The sequence below is a fragment of the Narcine bancroftii genome, chromosome 7, assembly GCF_036971445.1.
Source record: "Narcine bancroftii isolate sNarBan1 chromosome 7, sNarBan1.hap1, whole genome shotgun sequence".
NCBI lineage: Eukaryota > Metazoa > Chordata > Chondrichthyes > Torpediniformes > Narcinidae > Narcine > Narcine bancroftii.
Window position 1 is genome coordinate 162728259 of NC_091475.1, and position 21323 is coordinate 162749581.

At 40.4% G+C, this 21323-nt stretch overlaps 1 protein-coding gene across 2 annotated transcripts in view; it reads left to right on the forward strand.

Annotated features, from left to right (window-relative positions):
- Positions 1–18584, forward strand: part of LOC138740082 (interleukin-18 receptor 1-like) — a 58030-nt gene extending 39446 nt beyond the window's left edge. For both annotated transcript variants that reach the window (XM_069892505.1, XM_069892504.1), the window contains exons 4-11: positions 60–234; positions 2138–2285; positions 5672–5740; positions 7227–7359; positions 7887–8032; positions 10536–10679; positions 16507–16668; positions 18121–18584. In XM_069892505.1, the coding sequence (XP_069748606.1) occupies positions 60–234; positions 2138–2285; positions 5672–5740; positions 7227–7359; positions 7887–8032; positions 10536–10679; positions 16507–16668; positions 18121–18443 (1300 nt within the window). In that variant the 3' untranslated portion in view covers positions 18444–18584. The remainder of the gene's footprint in view (positions 1–59; positions 235–2137; positions 2286–5671; positions 5741–7226; positions 7360–7886; positions 8033–10535; positions 10680–16506; positions 16669–18120) is intronic.
- Positions 18585–21323: the final 2739 nt, after the last annotated feature.

A 21323-nucleotide genomic window follows, 5' to 3' on the forward strand; every position in this document is an offset into this window, starting at 1 on the left:
TGTATTTCAATAATAATTGTAATATTACTATATTGCTGGTGTTAATTTTCTGTTTACAGCAATAGAACGTCCACTGTTAATAGTGCAAACACAATTTTGAAGGTACGCAGGGATGATGGATCTGGCTATATTCCCTCATATTATCAGACTCAAAATGTTGGAAGATCCATTACGTTGTCCTGTCCAAAACTAGAAGATTATATCAGCAAAGAAGAAAATATTACATGGCTAAAGGTGAAAAATATTTTAAGAATCTATTTATCTCTATGGACTAAATTACTTTAAGGACTAAATTACTTGTATTATGAATGTACAAGATGCTGGTGCCATAGCACTTGGAGTATTATGTGCTGCTTTGATCACCTATCTATTGGAAGATGTCATTAAGCTAGAAAAGGTGTTGAAAAGATTCACAAGTACATTACAAAGCCTTGAATTATAAGTGAGAGGCTGGATAGGCTGGGCCCTCGCCAGGTTTATAAAATCATGAGGGACATAGATAAGGTTAACAGTCATAGCCTTTATTTTCTCCAGGGCAGGAAATCTGAAATGAGAGGGCATTGATTTCAGATGAATGGGGAAAATGTTTTAGGCGACTGAGGGCACAGGCTGGTAGAAGAAGGGACAGTTTGTAACATTCATCACGAATGCATAGGAGGGATTAGAATGAAATGAACTGAACGCAGGCAAAAGACTAACCTGGTCTGTATGGACAAGCTGTGCCAAAGGGCCCGTTGTTCCACACACATCATTTGGAAGATTTATGGCCATTAGTTAAAACAAGAGGATGTAACATTTTGAAACTTATTCATTGACCCTAAAACAATTTGGATAACCCTTTACTTCAGTGATGGCTACAATTGTTTAAGAAAATATAGCTTGTTTTAAATTTTAAATTGAAAATAAGGCTGAATATAGTGGTGTTGGTACTTAGTGTGTCAACATGGCCTACTAAAGTCAATGTGTAATTTTGCCTGGTGATCAAGCAGAAAGAAGATGGGTAATATGAAAAGGAAATTTAATTTTTAAAAAAATTTCGACATCCAGCATGTTAACAGGCCCATTTGGCCCAGAAGCCCATGCCAGCCAATTATACCTAATTGACCTACAACCCTCTTATGTTTTGAGGGTGGGAGGAAAGCAGAGCCTCCGGGGGAAAACCCACTCCGGCACAGGGAGAACATACAAACTCTTGATAGACAGCGTGGGATTTGAATCCCGGTGTTGATTGCTAACAATGTAACAGAGTTCCACTGACTGCTGTGTTAAATGAACTTCAGTTTCATGTAATTTTAAAGGTTTTAAACAACCTTCAAGAGAGTGTTCATAATAATGAGGGGATACAAGTCAAAATAAAAACATTGTAAAAAAAACATTAAGCACTAAAAGGTCTGAATATAAAGGAATATTATTTTAAAAAGTACTGCATTGTTTTTTAATGAGATTATAGTTTTCTATTAGGTGGCATAAGGTAAAAAAAAAACTGCAGTAGAAGTCCAAAAATCCGGATGCCAGAAATCTGGACCACCTGAGAATCTGGACATTTTGAAAACTCTCAAACATTTTAAATTTAGCTGTTTTTTTTTGTGTGTGAGAGTGCATCTGTAAGACCCACAGCTGCAGAGTGACATTTTTCTTTTTCTTTAAAACTGTTAATTTTGATGAATGAAGCATGCTGTATTTGCTGATGAATAAACTTTATCAGTTTATGTGCTCATCTCTTCTTTTTTCCTCCTTAAATTTGAATTTTAAAAGTATTATCCGAGAATCCAGAAAATTTGAAAATCCGGACTGATCCAATCCCTGAGCAGTTTGGATTTTCGGACTTCCACTTTAAATTTTTTTCTGTCAAAAACAAAGAAACAAAAGATTTCGTCTTCAAATGCTGAGAAATCTAAATTAATTTGTTCTACAAATTCACCCAGCAATCAGCTTAACTAACTATTTACCATTCTTAAGACTAAAATATGTCCATGGAAAAATATTTATCTTCATTGCTCAGAGTGATATGAGACTCTCATCTCTTGTGAAAATTGATCACTATGTATCAATGGAATGAAAATTGTTCATCGTGTAAGAAAAAGATGTTCCCCTGACTGTGCATATGGAAAATACATTATATTCTTGTAACTTTCAGGACTGCAAGGACAAAGTTCACACAGGAATTACATATACCATTCAGAAAGTGGAGGGAAAGAATGCGGGATATTACTTGTGTGTACTCACTCTGGAAAATAGAGGAGTACAATATAATGTTACAAGAAGAGTAAAACTGATAATCAAAGGTATGTCATTGCAGATAACTTTTACCAAATGGACAATTTTGATTTTGCAAAATGCTTTCTGATATGAGTTGACAAGTCTCCACAGTAGGTAGGTCTGCATATAAAATGAAATCCTGTCATTCGTAGGGGTTCTTCCTTAAAAGGTTTGATTAGCTTAGCGTATTCATTCTCTTCTGAAGGGTTCTTGATGCTGGCAACCAAATCCATATGTTCTCTATCCACAGTTAGGATTGTAGATCTTGTTGAGCGAGAGGTTAGGGTGCTATGTGGGACTGAGAAACAGGGAAGTGGCAGGGAAAATCTCTGGAAAACATGAGATTGGTACATTCTAGGAAGTAAGTTGGCCTGATTGATATGCTTGCTTTCCAATCGGATGAGCAGATGTTCTGAACAGAGTGCAACTTCAGGAGCAGGTTGATCTGATCACAGAGCTGGGTGTGCTGCATGTCTGGTCCCACAGTGACTGTTCCCTAATCCCAAGGTTATTTGTAGAGTAAAGTCCGATGTATGGGGAGTGTTATGAGCCCAAAGGACCCCAAAACCCAGCAGCAATAGATATTCACCAAGACAAAATCATTATTTATTCCTCTTGAGGCACACCAATCGTCAAACCATACAGATTTCTTCAAAGCAGAATCCATATAAGATTGATTCCATGTTTTTATCAAACTCCTAAAATTTTGTCTATATGATTCTGGAACCAACTCATAAGCTTTCAATATTGCTTGTTTAACAGTATCATAATTTGCCACTTGCTGTGCAATCAAGGTGGAGTATGTAATTTGTGATTTTCTCCTCAATACATTTTGGAGCATTAAAGTCCACTTCTCTTTTGGCCATTTTGTACTATCAGCAATCTTTTCAAAAATCTGAAAATCTATTTTCCAGAAAATCTAAAAATGTTCCCCCAGTCAGGGGAACTTCTTCTTCTTTGATGAGGGAGGCAAAAAGAGGCACTAGATTTTCTTCTCTACTAGGCAAAAACCTCTCCCCAGGAGTTACAGCTTCAGCTTTCTCACTTTTAATCCTCTCTACTTTAATGTCTTTCAGTTAACTCTAACTCATACATCCTTTGTTTTTCAGCTTCCTCTGCCTGATATTGTTGTCTCTGCAACTCAAAATTATGTTTCTCCCTTTCCTCTTGCACCCTCAATTTTTCTCTTTCTTCTTCCATCCTCAATTTCTCCAATTCCAATTGCAACTCACCAGATCTATCCTCTGGAAAATCTTCTAAGTCTTCCTGAACATATTTCCTCTTACCTATACAATATTTCACTTTAATCCTCTGAATTTGTACTTTCCTCATCCAATGTTCAACTTCAGTCAGTTTTAATGCCTTAGAAATAACCATCAGTTTCTCTTTTCTCTTATTCTTCAACTCTGCAGGTGATGGTTCTGACAAAAACTTATCAACATCCATTGCTGCTGTTTTTCACACTCAAGCTTTAAATTAGCTTGGAAAAAAAAATTAAGTAATAACCCACAAAACTCATGTTCAATAGACTGGACAAAACCCCATAAAATGTTACGAGTCCAAAGGACCCCAAAACCCAGAAGCAATAGACAATCACCAAGACAAGTAGTTATTTAAACAAAAGTTGTTTTTAATTATCTTTAAACATGAAAATAGAATCAAATTTTAACTTATCTCTATTCTTAACTAATCCAAATTAACCCCCTTCTAATTCTAAGTGCATGTATATGATGTGTGTATAAATTTAAGAAAAGTTATTTGGTTCACAGTTCAATCTCACTTCTTCTTCCAATTCTCTGGTTGTAGGCAATTCTTATACTGTGCGCAGAATTTAACATGTATAAAGTTCACCAGGCTTTGGTGCTCGAAAGGTAAATGTTGACCCCTCAGGAAGTTTCTTGTAGGGTTTGCAGAGAGATATTTGTTGTTCCAGGATTTCCACATCTGAGGTAGGACAAAACTTACCCCATCAGGGTTCTCCAGATGGTAACCTCTTTCTTCAGGCTGCCACCACAGAGTTCCTTTCTGTTTCCCCTTATTCCAAGAGAAACATCAGACAGATAGCACTTCCAGCCATCCACTGCTCTGGAGCTTTCTGTTTAGCTGCTTTTAGTGTCACACACACTGGCTGAGAGAAGCTTGTTGAGCTTGGTCTTCTCTCTCTCTAACTGCCAACTGCCGGAAAGCCCATGTGACTTTCTCACTTGCAAAAATCCCCACCTTCTTCAGCAAACAACAGGAGTTAACCTTCTGCTCTCATCTATTTTCTTAGTTAAACAAAACCTAGGAGTGATCTTTCTGTGAGCACACTGTAGGAACTTTTAAACAGCCAGTTTGTCTCCTCTTCCAAACAATGGTCTATTCATTTCATGACATAATTTCAATGAGCACCTACTTGTGAAATGTGCATAACATTCTCCATAGATCCTGTAATGTTACTGAATATGAATTCTTCTGTATTTCAAATAAGATCTGTTTTAAAATATGTATGTAACCCACTAATCTTACCGAATTCCTCCCAATATTTATTAATTACAGGAGCTTGACCAATCTGCTCATCCTCTCTCTCCTCTTCTACTTGAAGCTGTTACCTTTCCATTTACATGCCATTTTTTCTGAGGTCTAAACAGATAAAATGAGAGGCAGTCAGCCTGATTAGTAAGCAGTGTGAAAAGAGAAACTCAGGTGCCCATTTTCATAACCTCAGGATTGATTTAAAACAATTTTAATAGTTTATGTCAAATCTAAAGTTACTCCCACTTTAATAACTTTTTCTGTGCAAGTTGTTCATTAGTATGAGCCAAAGGCAGGGTAAAACCCAATAACATCTTGACAATTTCTCTCTATTGATGTCACAAATTTTAAAGCAAAAGGTAAATATTTCTACATTTGTAATATTTTTTAGTTGTGGCTGTCAAATTAGCTAATTCAGCCAGATGAGACGGCCTCAATAATGTTGGGTATCCCATGAAAATCCAAAGATTCAACCCACTGTGGGATTTTAGGATTTCAGTAAAATATTTGAGATCGTCTCTAATCTCAATTTGGGCCTTCTTGTAAGACCCAATATTGGTACCTTGACAGAGATAATAGGTACATAATTACTTGTTACTTTTGATAATATTACTTTCCTCAGAGATGGAATATTTTGTTTGGCCAAGTGGGACACGTTCTTTGACTCAATACTCATCCTAGCAGAGAGAATTAGAACATGTTGAAATCTATGTTCCTCTTCCAGCTGTCTGGTTCAGGCTCCATGTCTTGGTTCATGGGTGGACAGTATCCCTTAAGCTGCGTCATGCAATGAAGAGTTTTAACTCTTTGTTTGGTCTGCTTTGTTTGCTGTGGTATAAATGGTTTTAATTAAAAATTAACATCTGTTATTAACTACCATATTTACATTTTTCCACAGAGTTTGTTGAACCATTTATACCAAAATTAATTTATCCTGGTAGGGAAGAACGCATTGAGGTTGAACTAGGTATGTAAATTTGAGAATAGCTTTTTAAAGCAATGTCTGTTCAAGGTACTAAGGAGCTTACTCATATACCATTCCATATGTTTCATTGATGGTTGAAACCATGTCTACTAACCATCACAAGTGATTGGACAGCAAGACGTCCATCTTTTCTTTATGACTCTAGCTGTTAAAACCAATGACGGAAAATTTAAACCAACAGCATCCAAACTATATGAATTATAAACCTACAGTCTGGATTTCTATTTTATTTTTACCAGTGCCACTAGTTTATATATTTCTGAAAACAATATATCAGCTGCCTGTTGTCCTTCAGATATTTGCTTCTACCTGCTGCTGGCAATATCAGAGACAACATTTTCCTGTTAGAGTGAAACTCAAGGTTGGCAGGATAAAGGAACCTTGGTTGACAAGAGATATTGAGGCTTTGGTCAGGAAAAACAATGAGATATATGATGAGTGTAGGCCACTGGGATCATGAAAGTTGGTGGAGTACAAGGGATATAGGTATACACTTATGAGGGGAAAAAGAAGCCATGAGCTATCTCTGGCAGACAAGGAAAGGAAAACCTTAAAAGATTATATGTAAATTAAGAGAAAAAGTGTAGTTCAAGTCAGAATACATCCCTTTAAGGATCAATATGTTAATTTGTATGTGGAGCTATAAAAGATGGTGGGTCATAAATAAATAATCCTTGCTTGGATTTACTGCGGGGAAGCCCATGGGAGCTAGTGAGTTCCAAGGAATAGTGATATCCTGAGGCACATTCACATTATGAATAGAGGTGTTGGTAGCCTTTAAGTAGGTTGAGATGGGATAAATCTCTGGAGGCTGACCAAGTGAATCCTAGGGCTTGATGGGAAGTAAAGGAGGAGGCGCTTTGGGGCCTGCCAGAAATTTTTAAAATCTTTGTTAGCCATGGATGAGGTGCTGGTGAAGGCTGGAGGATGGTTAATATGTGCTTTATAAGAAAGGCTGCCAGGATAAATCAGGCCAGCAAGCCTTACATCAGTTGTGGGAAAGTCAATGGAAGAGATCTTGAGGGAAATAATTAATTTGTATTTGGAAAGGCATGGGCATATTAATGGGAGCTCGTTTCTCACAGATTTGGTTTTTTTTAGAAGGTAACGAAGTGCCAATGGTGACCAAACTTAATTTGTTCCTGCTCTCTCAACCTCCTTTGCCCAATTTATATAATTGTACACGAGCTGAATAGAAGCAGGACACTGATAACTGATATTTAACCTCAGAGAAATTTTAATGCTGATCCTGGCTAGATTGAAACTACAATCCAATTTTTGATTTGCTCTGGAAGGAACACAAGTCTTAAGTCCCTATCTGAATGTTGTTCTTGTGTATATCATATGATGGGGAAAAGAAAGATTATTTTGCTGGCAATTTAGTGAAGTAGAATGTAAAAAAAATTATGATTAATTTACCAACTATACAAAAACAAAGTAACAAATGTGATGGAGATTTTTGTTTTAGGAGATGAAAGAGCAATTGAATGCAAAGCTCTTCTTGGCTACAAAATCAATGATTTCTGCATGCTATATTGGAAGGTTAACAATAACGGTTTTGTAAAAAATGGAACAGATGCAATCTATGAAAGACCTCCAAGGTGAGAAGTGTACTGATATAGATTATTCTATATTTATTGTCATCTTTTGCACAAGGAAACAGATTGTTGGATGAAATATTGTCCAGAGTTTAATTATTGGCACTGTTAATTTTCCAATTTATTGCTTTATATCAACCTTTGCATAAATTAGAATAACTAGCATTCAGTTTCATATCAATTAAAGAAAATCCATAGAGGAATATGCATTTTATTCTTGATGTTATTAAGAATAATCCTCCATGTCTGCTCTATCTAGATTCAATGTGAAATTACACTATCATGTCCATTTTACACCTTTCACTTTTATAACTATCTTAATGTAGAAGAATTTCTGTTACACACAGTCCACACATACCTAATTAACACAATTTACAATAATATTTTCCTTAGGGAGGGAAGGGTTATATTCATGATGGAGCAGGTTTAATCAAGTTGGCACAACATAGAAGGCCAAAGGGCCCATGCGATCCTACACTCTTCTATGTTTTATTTTCAATAATAAGTTCTTACATTTCTGTTCCCTTTAGGTTTGTCATAGAAGATAATAGAACATACTTCATAAGTCACCTTATGTTCATACGAATTAAAGCAGAACATCTAAATCAAGCTTTCAATTGTATTTTACATTGTCCAGAGGCTGAATTAACTGGTAACATAATTCTTCTGGGAAAAGGTACTGCATTTTCTTGTTATTAATAGGACAATAAATTGAAGCTGGAGCACTGGTGGATGGATGGAATTAATAGGAAGAAAAGATGTAGGGAGGGAAAAGAAGCAAATACAAGAAATGGAAACCAATACAAAGCTTTTGAAAACAGGAAGTGGATAAATGACGACTCAATAAGGAGGCAAATACAGACAAATGAAAGAGAAATCCAGGATGTTTGTGTTTGCCAATTTAACAGAAATTCCATTCCTTTTCTCTACCAGTTCAAAGATGCGCTGCTCCTCTTCCCATGTGTCTATCTTTACTTGATTTTGTTTTGTTTCTCTCATTTCTAAATGACGTTTATCTATTGCACTTCCATTACTATAGAAGGGTCCAAACCCGTATCACTCATTATTTTGATTGTCCTGTGGTGGTGCACATATTTGTAGCGGCCAACTGGCTCTGCTTGTTATGCATGGTCAGCGGGGAAGCCACACAAAGATGGCGTGGTGGGTCCTTCTTTTTCGGTACAGGCTGGAAGTATGCGTACATGCTTACGTCAGCATGATGTGAGTTCCAGGACGTAAGCGGTAGGCTCCAGAGTGTTTTAAAGGCTGCAGCTTGAAACTCGAAGTAAACTAGTTGAGCTTAATGAGCTCACAGCCTGCGGTCTCAGTTCTTCTCACTGCGCTAATCCATACTTTCTGGTCTGTTGCATGTTTCCAGCATTTTTTAATGATATCTTTACAACATACACAGGATTTTACGCTTTGTCCAAAATGTTAGATTTTGAGCAGTATGACCAAGTATCGTGGCTGTACCAGTGGGGGCCTGGGGGAGGGGAAAATTAGAGGAGGGAAGGTGAGGTCTGCAGTTCTGAGCTCCACACCACCTGCTGTAAATTAATTATCAGTAGCAAATTAAAATGGGCCATAAATGGTTGTTATGATTTATTATTTCCTTACTACTTTAAATAAATTATAACATTGAAAATTATAAAATTGAAATACCTGCTGATACCAGAAATTTGCAATAAAATCAGATGATGCTGGAAACACTCAGCAGGTGACATATTCAGATTTATTGTCAGAGCACATACAGTACATGGCATCACATGCAACCTTGAGATTATTTCTCCTGTGGGCACAGCAGTTACCACTAATTGGTAGTGCAAAAAATAAACTGTACACAGCATAAAACATGTAAACGAACAAATCGCTGTAAACAGTTAACGAATGTAAACAAATTGTGCAATGCAGAGAGAACAAAAAGAAAATCAATGAAGTGCATAACTTAGAGTCCTTAAATGAGTCTCTGACTGAGTCTGTCGCTGTGGAGCCTGATGGTGGAGGGGCAGCAGCTGTTCCTGAACCTGGTGGTGTGAATCTTGTGGCACCTATACCTCTTTCCTGATGGCAGCAGTGAGAACAGATCGTGTGCTGGTGGTGAGGGACTTTGATGATTGCTGCTGCTCTCTGACAGCAACGTTCCCTGTAGGTGTTCTCTATAATGGGGAGGGTTTTACCTGTGATGTCCTGGGCTGTGTCCACTATCTTTTGGACGGCTTTACGTTCAGGAGTTTGGTGTTGCCATATTAGACCCGTGTTGCAGCTGTTGAGAACGTTTTCCACCACACCTTTGTGGAAATTGCCCAGGGTTTCTGGTGTCATACCAAACCTCACAAGCCCCTGAGGAAGTAGAGGCACTCATGTACTTTCTTCATGATGCCATTGGTGTGCTGGGTCCAGGAAAGATCCTACAAGATAGTGACTCCTAAGAACTTATATTTGCTCACCATCTCCACCTCTGATCCCCCAATGATCACTTGAAGTCAACCATCAACTCCTTAGTTTTGGTGACATTGAGTGCAAGGTTGTTGTTGTAAAGATATGTAAATATAGTCACTCTTTTAGGTCTTAGAATGTTTAAAAGTAGCTGCAAATGCAATACATTCATAATTAAGATTGAAGATAACTTGCTCAGTATCAGGACCACATAAGTATACAAACAATACAAGACTAATCCTCTCATCTGCTCCACCATTTAATAAGCTTGTGGCCAATCTTTCTTGCACAAATGCCATACCTCTTGATTTTCTGTCCAACATGTACTCAGTGAATGAGCCTTAAGGGGATTCATTTTCAAAGATGTACCACACTCTGGCTAAATAAATTTTGTCATCTCTGTTCTAAATGACTGAATACTTTTTTGAGATTGTGTCGTTTGATTCTGGACACTCAGCCAAAGGACATATTATCCCCATAATCATCAATGGTACTTTTCAAAGAGATAATTTCTCAATCATCTAAGTTGAAGAAATTAAAGCCTCAATTAACTTGATTTCCCTTGATAGAGATCTGTCATTCCAAGAATCAACCTTTGTTACATTTCCTCTCTTCCAAAAAGAGGGAAATAACTTCTGAAACTGTGGTGCTTTATGTTGTGTGAGGTTAATAGAAACTGTAGTGTTTGACTGATTGCCTGATTTATGAGATCAATCACAAATATTATTTGTTTAATTCCTTAGGCAAACATGGTTCTGTTCTAATATTCCTGCTGCTATTCACAATCCTGGCTGTTATCATTGTTGCTGCAGTTGTTTATGTGAAATTCAAGATATACTTTGCCCTTTGCTTCAGAGACTTCACCTCTCAGGATAAAACTCTACAAGGTAAAATTCTGAAAATAAAACTTGTATCATTTGATTTCGATTCATGTCAAAACTTACCAGGTTTGAATCATGACATCCCTGTTCTTATACTCAATGCCTTGATTGATGAAGGCAAGCATGCCAAACACATTTTTCATCGCTCTGTGGACCAATGTAGCCATTTTCATGGAATTATGTACCTGAACTCCTAATTCTTTCTGTTCTACCACACTCCCTAGGGCCATACCATTTATTGTGTTTAACACAGCCTGGTTTAACCTGCCAAAGTGCAACAGTATGCACTTGGCAGTGTCAAATTCCATTGGGCCACTTTCCCAGTACATGTGGATCCTGCTGTAATCTGAGGTAAGCTTTCTCACTAAGACCCTGTATCCTGACCAATGATGCACCCTCCTGTCACAAAAAGATAATGTATTTTTGAAAAATTTAACCTGATCCCAATAGATGCTCTTGGGTTAACAATTTAAATTAAAGTCACAATTGCTGCACAACAGGCCCAAGACACAACAAGCAGCGACCACACATTTGGTGAAAATTTCACCATGCTCTTTGTCTAAAATGACTGGAACAGCAGCTTTTCTTGACCTTGTGAGCCGCGCATAACCAGCAGCAATAGACAATGAACCAGACAGCCTTTAATTTTAAAACACTAATCTTATTTATAGCTCTTCAACTTTAGTCTTAACTCTTAAACTCTGTGTGTGTGTGTGTGTGTGTGGGTGTGTGTGTGTGGGTGTGTGTGTGTGTGTGTGTGGGTGTGGGTGTGTGTGTGTGTGTGGGTGTGGGTGGGTGGGTGGGTGTGTGTGTGTGTGCGTGTTAGTCTTATAAATTCAGTGTGGAAGCATACGCCTTTGAAATTTCATGCCCAGCGTCCATCCACATGAGCTGTGATCACAACACTCCTGGTCCTTCTGTAGGCAAGTCTCGAACTGGGCGGCCTCCATGAATCATCCAAGACCCTAGCACCGGTCACTCGATGTGACCTTCTGTGGTGTGACTGGCTCAGGAGGGGCCGGCTTAGGTTTATATTCAGGTCGACTGACTGACAGTTGGCCAGGTGGAGTCAGCTCCTTAGGTGGTCTTCCTGCAGGTATAGAGATCGCCCCCTGCAGTAGCCTGGTGGTTGTATCACCACATTCACCACCTTCTTAAAATTGTCCTGGGGTGGGGGGTGTGTAAAACAGTGCTGGGTGGTATTTATAGATTCAAATGGTCCGGCAGCCGTTGGAGTTTCTGGGACCATTGCAGGGTTGGCTCCTGGTCAAAGGTTGGTGAGGGTGTGTTTGCCTGAGAGTTGGCTTTGTCCAGTGTAGCCATGGCTGGCGTTGGTGTGGATAGCGTGGTGTTTATCTGTATGTCTGTCTGTTGGGGGAGGGGGTGTGTGGTCCGCTAGGAGTGGAGCTCTCTAGAGGAAGGAGGTCAGCCCCTGGATCCTGGGTGGGCCAAGGGTACCATGGTCATGATGCTGGGGGAGGTTGGACCCTGTTGGTGCCAGATCCCTGGTAGAGATGTTGTCCTCATGGTCACTGGGGTACCTGATGTAGGTGTAGTTTTGGTTGGCATGGAAGAGGAGCACCTGCTTGACCAGCAGGTTGGAATTGTGGGGCCCAGACTGGTTTGCAGAGGAACACCGGTCTCAGAGATGTGTGCCAAGCTGGGATAGAGACCCCAGTCGCCAATTTCCTGGGAAATGAGAAAAGGCACTCATGAGGGGTCTGTTTAGTAGCCATGCACAAGAGCAACCTTATGGCATGGAGTGCCTCGGGGAGGGGCTCTTGCCAGTAGTCAATTGTCCAGACTTTGGACCTCAGGGCCAAGAGGACTGCCTTGCAGATCACCCTGCTTTTGTGCTCCACCTACCCATTGCCCCTTGGGTTGTAGCTAGTCGTGCAATTAGCCACAATGTCTCACGCTACCAGATACTGGCGCAGCTCCTCACTCATGAAGTTGGACCCCCGATCACTGTGGATGTATGCCGGGCATCTGAACATGGTGAAGATCTGTGTCAATGCCCTGATAATGTGTCAGGGCAAGGGATGGTGAAGAGAAAATGGGAGTATTCGTCTACGACCACGAGGAAGTAGACGTTCTTGTTCGTGGAAGGCAGAGGGCCCTTGAAGTTGATGCTAAGCCGTTTGAAGAGCCATGGCCTGTGGTGGGTGGAAGAAACGTGATTTGCACTCCGCACAGACCCTGCATGACTCGGTCATGGTCTGGACTTCTTGGACGGTGAAGGGGAGGTTCCGGGACTTGATGAAATGGTACAGGTGTGTGACGCCTGGGTGACAAAATGCATCGTACAGCGCCTGCAGTTGGTCAAACTGTACAGTGGCACAGGTCCAGGACAGGGCATCGGGGGTGTTGTTGAACTTCCCCAGTATATACTGGATGTCATAGCTGAACGTGGCCAGCTTGACTCTCCAGCGCAAGATCTTATTGTTTTTGATCTTGCCCTTACGCTGAACATGAATGCCACTGCATGTTGGTCAATGAGGAGGGTGAACCTCCTGCCTGCCAGGTAGTGGTGACCGCTTCCACGATCACCTGGGCCTCTTTTTCAATGGCGGAGTGCCCAAGCTCAGAACCGTGGAAGGTTCTGGAGAAGAAGGCCTTGGGCCAGCCCCTTTTTTTGAGGGTGGCCGTGAGGGCAACATCAGAGGCATCGCAGTCCACCTGGAATGGGGTGTCCTCATCCACGACATGCATCGTGGCATCAGTGATGTCCTGCCTGATGTGAGTGAAGGCCGCTTGTGCCTCTGGGGGAGGGGAAAGGTGGTGGCTTGGGCCAGTTGGTGGACCTTGTCCAAAAAAATGGGAACCCACTGAGAGTAGTAGGAGAAAAGCCCAAAGCACCTGCGGAAGGCCTTGAGGGTGTGGGAGAGGGGCAGTTCCATTAGTGGATGCATGTGTTCTGGATCAGGACCAATGACACCATGTTCCATGGTGTACCCTAGGATGGCAAGGTGGGTGGTGCTGAACACTCACTTCTCTTTGTTATAAGTGAGGTTCAGCACCTCGGCCGTCCAGAGAAATCTCTTCAGGCTGTCAACGTGGTCCTGCTGGTCATAGCCGCAGATGGTGACATTGTCCAAGTACGGAAATGTCACTCTTAGGTTGTGCCAGTCTACCATGTGGTCCATCTCAGAAACCCCTTTAGTGACACCATACAGGACCCGGTGGAACTGGTAGAGGCATCCGTCTGCCTCAAAGGTGGTATATAGTTTATCTTGGGCATGAATAGGGAGGAGGTGGTAGGCTGAGATAGGTCAGTTGTTGAGAAGTCCTTATAGTGGGCTATCTCATTGACTATATTGGCTATTCAGGGTAGGGGGTAGGCATCCAGTTGGGTGTACCGGTTTATGATCTGGCTATAATCGATAATCATCCTCAGTTTGCTACCCCCTTTTACCACTAGGACTTGGGCACTCCAGGGACTGGTGCTGGGCTCAATGATATCTTCTGCCAGAAGCCGCCTCACTTCTGCCTTAATGAAGGCCCTGTTGGCTGCTCAATAGCAAATATTCGGCAGCTATGGGCTTGCAGTCTGACGTAAGATAGTTGAAGATGGCAGGAGGGGTTACCCATAGTGTGGAGAGGTCACAGGTGGATTGGGGGGCAGTCGCTGGGCTGTGCTGTGGTGTGTATGTGCGGGATGGGGCCCTCCGAAGGCAAGGGTGAGGCTTTGGAGGTGGCACTGAAATTCCAGCCCTAAGAGGACTGGGGCACAGAGCTGGGGCATGACCAAGAGCCTGAACCCTTGGTATGTTCGCCCCACCCATTGTTAATTCCACTGAGCAGCACCAGAGGGCCATGATGGAGTGATCCTGGGTAGCGAAGGTGATGGAAAAGGATGTGAGTTAGATTTTGAGCTTTAGTGTCCAGGCCACATCCGAGTACACAAAGCTCTCAGTACTACTGCTATCAAAGAGGCATTTTGTTACCTTCCCATTGATGGTGATGTCCATCATTGAGCGTCCCAGTCCATTAGCAATGTCCCTTTTTAACGTGGTGGACGCCAAGATCATAACGGGGTCTGTGTCATTGCTCCCCAATGGATGAGGCGAGTAGCGCCTATCGGCTTCCTTTTGGGACATGGGATGCGCCGGGTGGGTGATCAGGTATGTGCCTATGTTGATCACGTCGTTCCTCCATGTGGTGCGCACGTTGCAGCAGTCGGGGTCCGGCTGGCCCAAGATGGTGGTTGGTGGTTCGGCCAGAAGTGGCATGGCAAGAAATGGTGTCGTCGGTCCTTGCAGCATTTGGGAAAGCTCCCAGCTTGTCATGGAGGGCCACAATGCTTCCAACGGGCCTGGAAGGGCACACCTTGGCGAAGTGGCCTTTCTTCCTGCATCGGGTGCAATGTGAGTTCCTTGCTGGGCAGCCTTTGCAGGATCACGTGTTTGACCCACACTGAGACCCACAGTACTTACAGGGGCGAGCTGCACCAGCAGCTACGATTGTCTCCTCCACGTAGGGCCCTTCAGCGACGGCAGTCATTTGCATCTGCCAGGCCGGAGGTTGGGGGAATTGGGCATCGAAGACCTCTGCATGATGAGCTGCAGCCTCCGGGGAGTGGACTACCTCCATTGTCCTTGTAAGTGAGGCAATATTTTCCTTCAGCAGCTTCTGTCAGGCGCTCCTTGAACACAGGCCTCCCACGAAGGCGTCCTGGATCAGTTGCTCCACTTCCCCTTCGGTCACCCCGGATCTCGGTTCAGGCATCTGCTGTCTCACCTGGCTGCGGGGAGCTGATGATGAGTAGGTACCGGGCATAGACCACGTTTGTCGGGAGCTTTACATGCTCTCCAGGGTGGCCATTGTGGGTTCATAGTCCATGCAGTCCTTGATGGGAAAGCCCATGGGTCCAGCTTCGTGCAGAGCTCCATGAGCCGTTTCTGCTTGGTGTTGATCACCACAGCCTGTGTTAGGATGATCACCTCAATCGTGTGCTTCCAGATCTCAAAGTGTGCAGGGGCATCCAGGTGTTGGGGGTCGATCTTCAGGCTCCTGATTGTCAGAAACCCCTCCATGGTCTCTCTTTAAAATTTTTTACTGGAATAAATTGTGGCGCGCTGAGGTAGCAAGCAAGCACAACACTCAGAAAAGACTGTACAACAGGCTTTATTCCAGTAAAAGTCTGAACACCTTGGTGGCTCCCTGTGTGACTGGCTCAGGAGGGGCTGGCTCAGGTTTATATTCAGGTCAGCTGATCGACAGCCGGCCAGGTAGAGTCAGCCTTTTGGGTGGTCTTTCCGCAGGTACCGAGATAGCCCCCTGCAGTAGGCTGGTGGTCGTATCGCTGCACCATCACTTTTAGTCACACTCAAAATGAAACACTTTGCTTCCCAAATGACCCTCCTGGTACAAGTCATTCCACCAAAAAGGCCCAGTCATTCACAGAGCATGCTTTGAATTCCACAGAAAGGCTGGCCACAAGAGCTGCTTCAAAAGCTGTTTTCTCTTCAGCCGTCAGAATGATTCTCTCCTGCAAAATCACAATGTCTTTGCAAAGGAATCCAATTCTGGACAGACTATGACAAACCTTCCCTCCACTCTTCCAATGTATTGAATTGTCGTTGGGCTGTGACTTGTGATGGTGCTTTTGTGAAATATTAAATGTTAACTGAGACCATTCAGTTCCTCCAGTCTATACTATCTCTTAGAGTGATAATCCTACTTTACTAAAATGGGAGCTCGTAATACAACACATACTCATGATTGAAGTTTTCAGTTTGGTGCCACTTATCCATTGGTATGTAAAGTAACAGTCATCAGTGTATTGTATTCAATGCAGTAACAATGGTGACGTTTTGGTTTTGACTTTCAGATGGCAAGGAATACGATGCATATGTATTGCTTCTTAAGAGTGACGAGGCTCTTGAATGTGCTAAGGGTGAGGCTTTTGCTTTGAAACTGTTACCTGCAGTTCTAGAACAAAAATTTGGTTATCGGCTATGCATTTTGGAACGGGATGTTCTTCCTGGAGCAGGTAGGATTTTCTTTTCAACTTAAATGTAAAGCTTAACATATACTCTATGAGGAAGTATATGTGTTCAAATCACCATTCACATCCTTTTTCCTTTGACTCTCCTCGAACCATGAATGTCTTTATTTCTGAAGCTTCACATTTCCATTAAGTCGAACTATCCCATTCCCTTCTCATACATTTCTGTCAACTCTCTAATTTTTTAGCTGCTGCTCACTGAGCTCAACTTGTGCATCTCCTTTCATGTCCATCCAATTTTGATTTCTATCCAGCACACCAATTACTATTGCCAATATTTCCTTCTCATATGTCTTGTTTTAAATTCAATCATTGGATAGGTATGTTTCCAAGCTAGGATTAATTTTCCATCGTCAGTTACAATTTAGAAGCTGATGGTGAGTTGTTTCATTCAGCTGTTGCAACTGGTGTGGTGAAGGCACACCCATAGAGTTACCTGAAATGGTTAGATTCAATATTGTCCCAAAGCTATTCCTCAAATTTATGCTGGGCCTTATTTACATTAGAGTATTAGGCTACAGATAGATAGGCCATAGGGGAAATGTGATGCAGAATTAAAGTGACAGGTGTTGCAAGTTCAGAGGACCCCAAAACCCAGTAGCAATAGAAGGAGGGTGATTGGCAGATGGAAGGGCAGAGAAGAAGTTGCTCTTAACCTCTTTCTTTCCATTTACGTACCACTTTAAGTAATCCCTATGCAAAAGGTGTTCTGTGATTAGTAAAGGATTGCTTAAGGTGATATATGAGTGGAAAGGAAAAGGTATGAAAACCACTGTTTTAATTGTACCAAATTGACTCATGTGCACAGTTTCATAACTCCAAAGGAAATGGGCCAATGACAATTTTTCTCAAGCAAAATATTTCAGTAACAATTGGATCTAGAGGAGTGATTCTCAACCTTCCCTTCCCACTCATGTACAACCTTAAGCAATCCCTTACTAATCACAGAGCACTGATGGCATAGGGATTACTTAAAGTGGTATGTGAGTGTAAAGAAAAAGTTTGAGAACCACTGGAATAGTCCCTGCATACTGCTGAAAGGGGAGGGGAAGAAAAGGTGTATGTGATTGCTGTGGGATGACCTTGTAATGGCAGAGAAAGTTGAGAAGGAGGCTGGAGACAGCAGGTATGGTAAAGCCTAGGATAATTCCATTCTTGCTTTGTCTGGCAGGACAGAGGGTGAGATCAGATGTACGGGATGTTGCAGTCAAAACCTCTATCAATTACAGTGAAATTGTATGGTTTTTAAGGATAAATTCCTGATATAACAAACATGACAAATCTGAATTGTCCAACTGAAGAACAGTAGAAATGAATCTTTTGAACTATATGAACGTTAAGGATAATGATATGTAAGGTAGCCCAAATTTGTGCTTTGTATTTGTGCATGTAATTCATTGACTAAAGTTGTTTGATTGTCTACTTTTTTCTTTTCAGCTTCTGCAGACAATGTACTTTCTTACATTAACAAATCCAGAACATTGATTATAATACTGTGTGCTGAATCCATGGCAAATGACAATTCTATGTATGATCTAATGACAGGTCTTCATCGAGCTTTGGTTGAGAGATTAATAAAGCCAATAGTTATTGAATATAATCCAATAAGAGACAAGACATTTTTACCACAATCACTCCAACTTATTCTGAAATCAGGCAGGACAGTGAAATGGACAAATGAATCTCTATCACAAAATTCATACTTTTGGAAAAAGATAAGGTACCTTATGCCTGCAAAATGCATTAAAACAGCTGAATAGTCCTGAAGTGGAAGAACTGTTTCCTCATTCTTTGACACGAGAATCTGATGATCAAGAGATTGTATAATGACTGATATTGATTTGTCAAAACTTCATTGTGTCTTTGGGAATAGAATAAATAGCTTTATAGTTTGTTGACAATTATACTATTTTGAAAAATAAATTACATAATGATTGGCTAATGGGAAAATCAATTCATGCACAACCTGTGTGGAACAAGAAATGACATACCTAATCTGATATGTACAATATCATAACTCCATACATCTATTCAGTGAATTTAATCTCTAAAAAATTGTACCAACCCGAGCTTTAGGGAATAGAATAAATATCCAGAACTAGCTGGAAACCAGGAATTCAGGGAAGGTGGGAGAACATCAGGAAAACTGTGATTATCGGGGAAGTGGCAGTGAACAAATATTTGGAGATGTGAAAACTTTGTGTCCTCAAGCATTTCATCCTAATGTTTTAAAAGATGTGATTATGTAAAATAGCTGAGGTGCCAGTTTAAAGTTTTTTAAACTCTCTGGATTGGGGAAAGATTCTAATAAAGGGAGAGATCTAAGACTTGAAATTACAGGCCAGTTACCTTTACAACTGCCACAAGGAAAATGTTAAAAAGCTATTCTTGAAAATGTCATGGTGGGTTAATGGAAAAACTTCAAGGCAATCAGATCTGGTTTCTATGAAAGGGAAGTCATGTTTAACCAATTTATCAGAACTCTGAAGATATTCTGGACAAAGGGTGTTTGCTGGATCCACCCTGCTTTGATTTCCAGCAGGCATTTGATGAGGTGCCACATCAAAGGTGACTGTGGAAAATAAAAGTTCATGGAAGATTGACTACCTAAGAAGAAACCGTGTTATTTCCATTCGCCAAAATATAAAGAATGGTGTGGCACACGACCATTGCTGGGGCCTCAAGAATTTAAATGTTATGTAAATAACAGATGAAAGGGCTGAAGGTATGGTTTGCTAAATTTGCTGATGGCATAAAGGTTATCAAAAGAAATGTTTAAAAATCATTATTAAATAGTGAGGAATATAGGACTCACTGATCAAAGTGTTCTAATTCATCTAATCCATAAAAGGCCAGAATGCAGGTACAGCAAGCAATTAGGAAAGATGAGAATGTTCTTTATTGTGAGTGGAAATGAATACAGGAGAAGGGGTGTTATAGAAGCTTATTTGTAGAATACTTTGTTTAGTATCGGTCCTTTTATTTGAGAAATGATGTGAATGTCATGGAAGGTTTATAAATGCTTCTATGAGGAAAGGTTGGACAGGTTTGGCATCCCCTTGAGTCTAGTGGAATGAGAAAAGATTTTGTTGAAGCACACAAGATTTTGAGCCATTTTTTGCAGGATGGATGTGGCAAGTATTTTTCCTCTTGGATTGAGGGGTTCACTTTTGAAAGATAAGTGCCCATCTCAGATATAGTTGGGAAATTGTTTTGTCACTTATTGAGTCTCTCAGCAGGTACTGTAATATCTTCTTAAAAGGACAGCAGAAATAGAGTCTTTGAATATTTTAAGGCAAGGATGGAGAGATTCTTTATAAGCAAAGGGTTTTTTTCTGCTCTTAATTTGTACATTTTTATGTTTAGAAGGAATGGAACTGTGTATATTCTGTAACTTTAGGATGCTTTTCAGAAATTTGGAATGAATAAAATTGTTAATTTTTGTTGCTTTTTTATTAAAGTCTTAAAAGCAGCAATGAGATGAACAATGTTAATTGTTTTTATATGATAGCCCATGAAGAACTTGTTGCTCTTAACTGAATAGTTATGTAGGGGTTTTAACATCAACCCCAACCATCTAATTTTCCCCTGCAACCGTGTCTGCCTGTCCCGCATCGGACTTGTCAGCCACAAACGAGCCTGCAGCTGACATGGACATTTACCCCTCCATAAATCTTCGTCTGCGAAGCCAAGCCAAAGAAGAAACCAATGAAATAGTCAAATGGAATATTTATAATAGTCTTTATCTTATTAATAACTTATTTGTCTAGCAACTCATAAAGAGTTATTTGATTTGATATTGAATGTCTTTATTAAAATAAAATTACTCCAGTTTACTTGCAAGTTATAGTCATGAACTTATAACCTGATCAGATTTTTTTCAAAACTTTATACACCAGATTGGAAAATATTATTTGGCAAATAGAGAACAGTTGATAAAATAATATTTACAGGTTTTAATTATGATACATATTCAAAAACATGATTTTGTTGAAGATATGTTCCATGACTATAATGTTAAGGTCAGTTGTTGATGTAAGATATTGTTTTATGTTCACATGTAGTTAAAAAAAACCCCAAATAGATACAAACAGGAAATATCTGTAAACTGTTAAAAGATAAAAATGTTAACAGCATCTTTGATCACCATAAATTTCCATCTGATTAATCATGACATTAATGGTTAATGTTATAAACAAAGAATTTCATGGCAATTTTGGCAACAAAAAGGTAACAATGGAAAACATTTCAGAAAAATGCAACTGAGGACAATAAAATACAGTTTTCTAATTGAAACTTGGGTACAACACAATGCAAACTTTTAATTATGAAAAAATGATTCAGCAATCGAAACAGCAGTATTATGAGCTGGGTGAGAGAGCACATATGGATTTAGCTTGGCAATTGAAAACTGAACAAGTTTCTAGAATGATTAATGCAGTTAGGAGAAGTTCAGGGATAACATAAACCACAGGATATTTATGATGAATTTCATATATTCAATGGGGATCTATATACATCTGAAGGGACTTCTGATTTGGAACGGATTAGCTCCTTTTTGGAAAATTTGAATTTTCCTTTGTTAGAGGAAGAGGATATGAAGGTGTTGGATGGTCCATTTACAGATATGGAACTTAAAG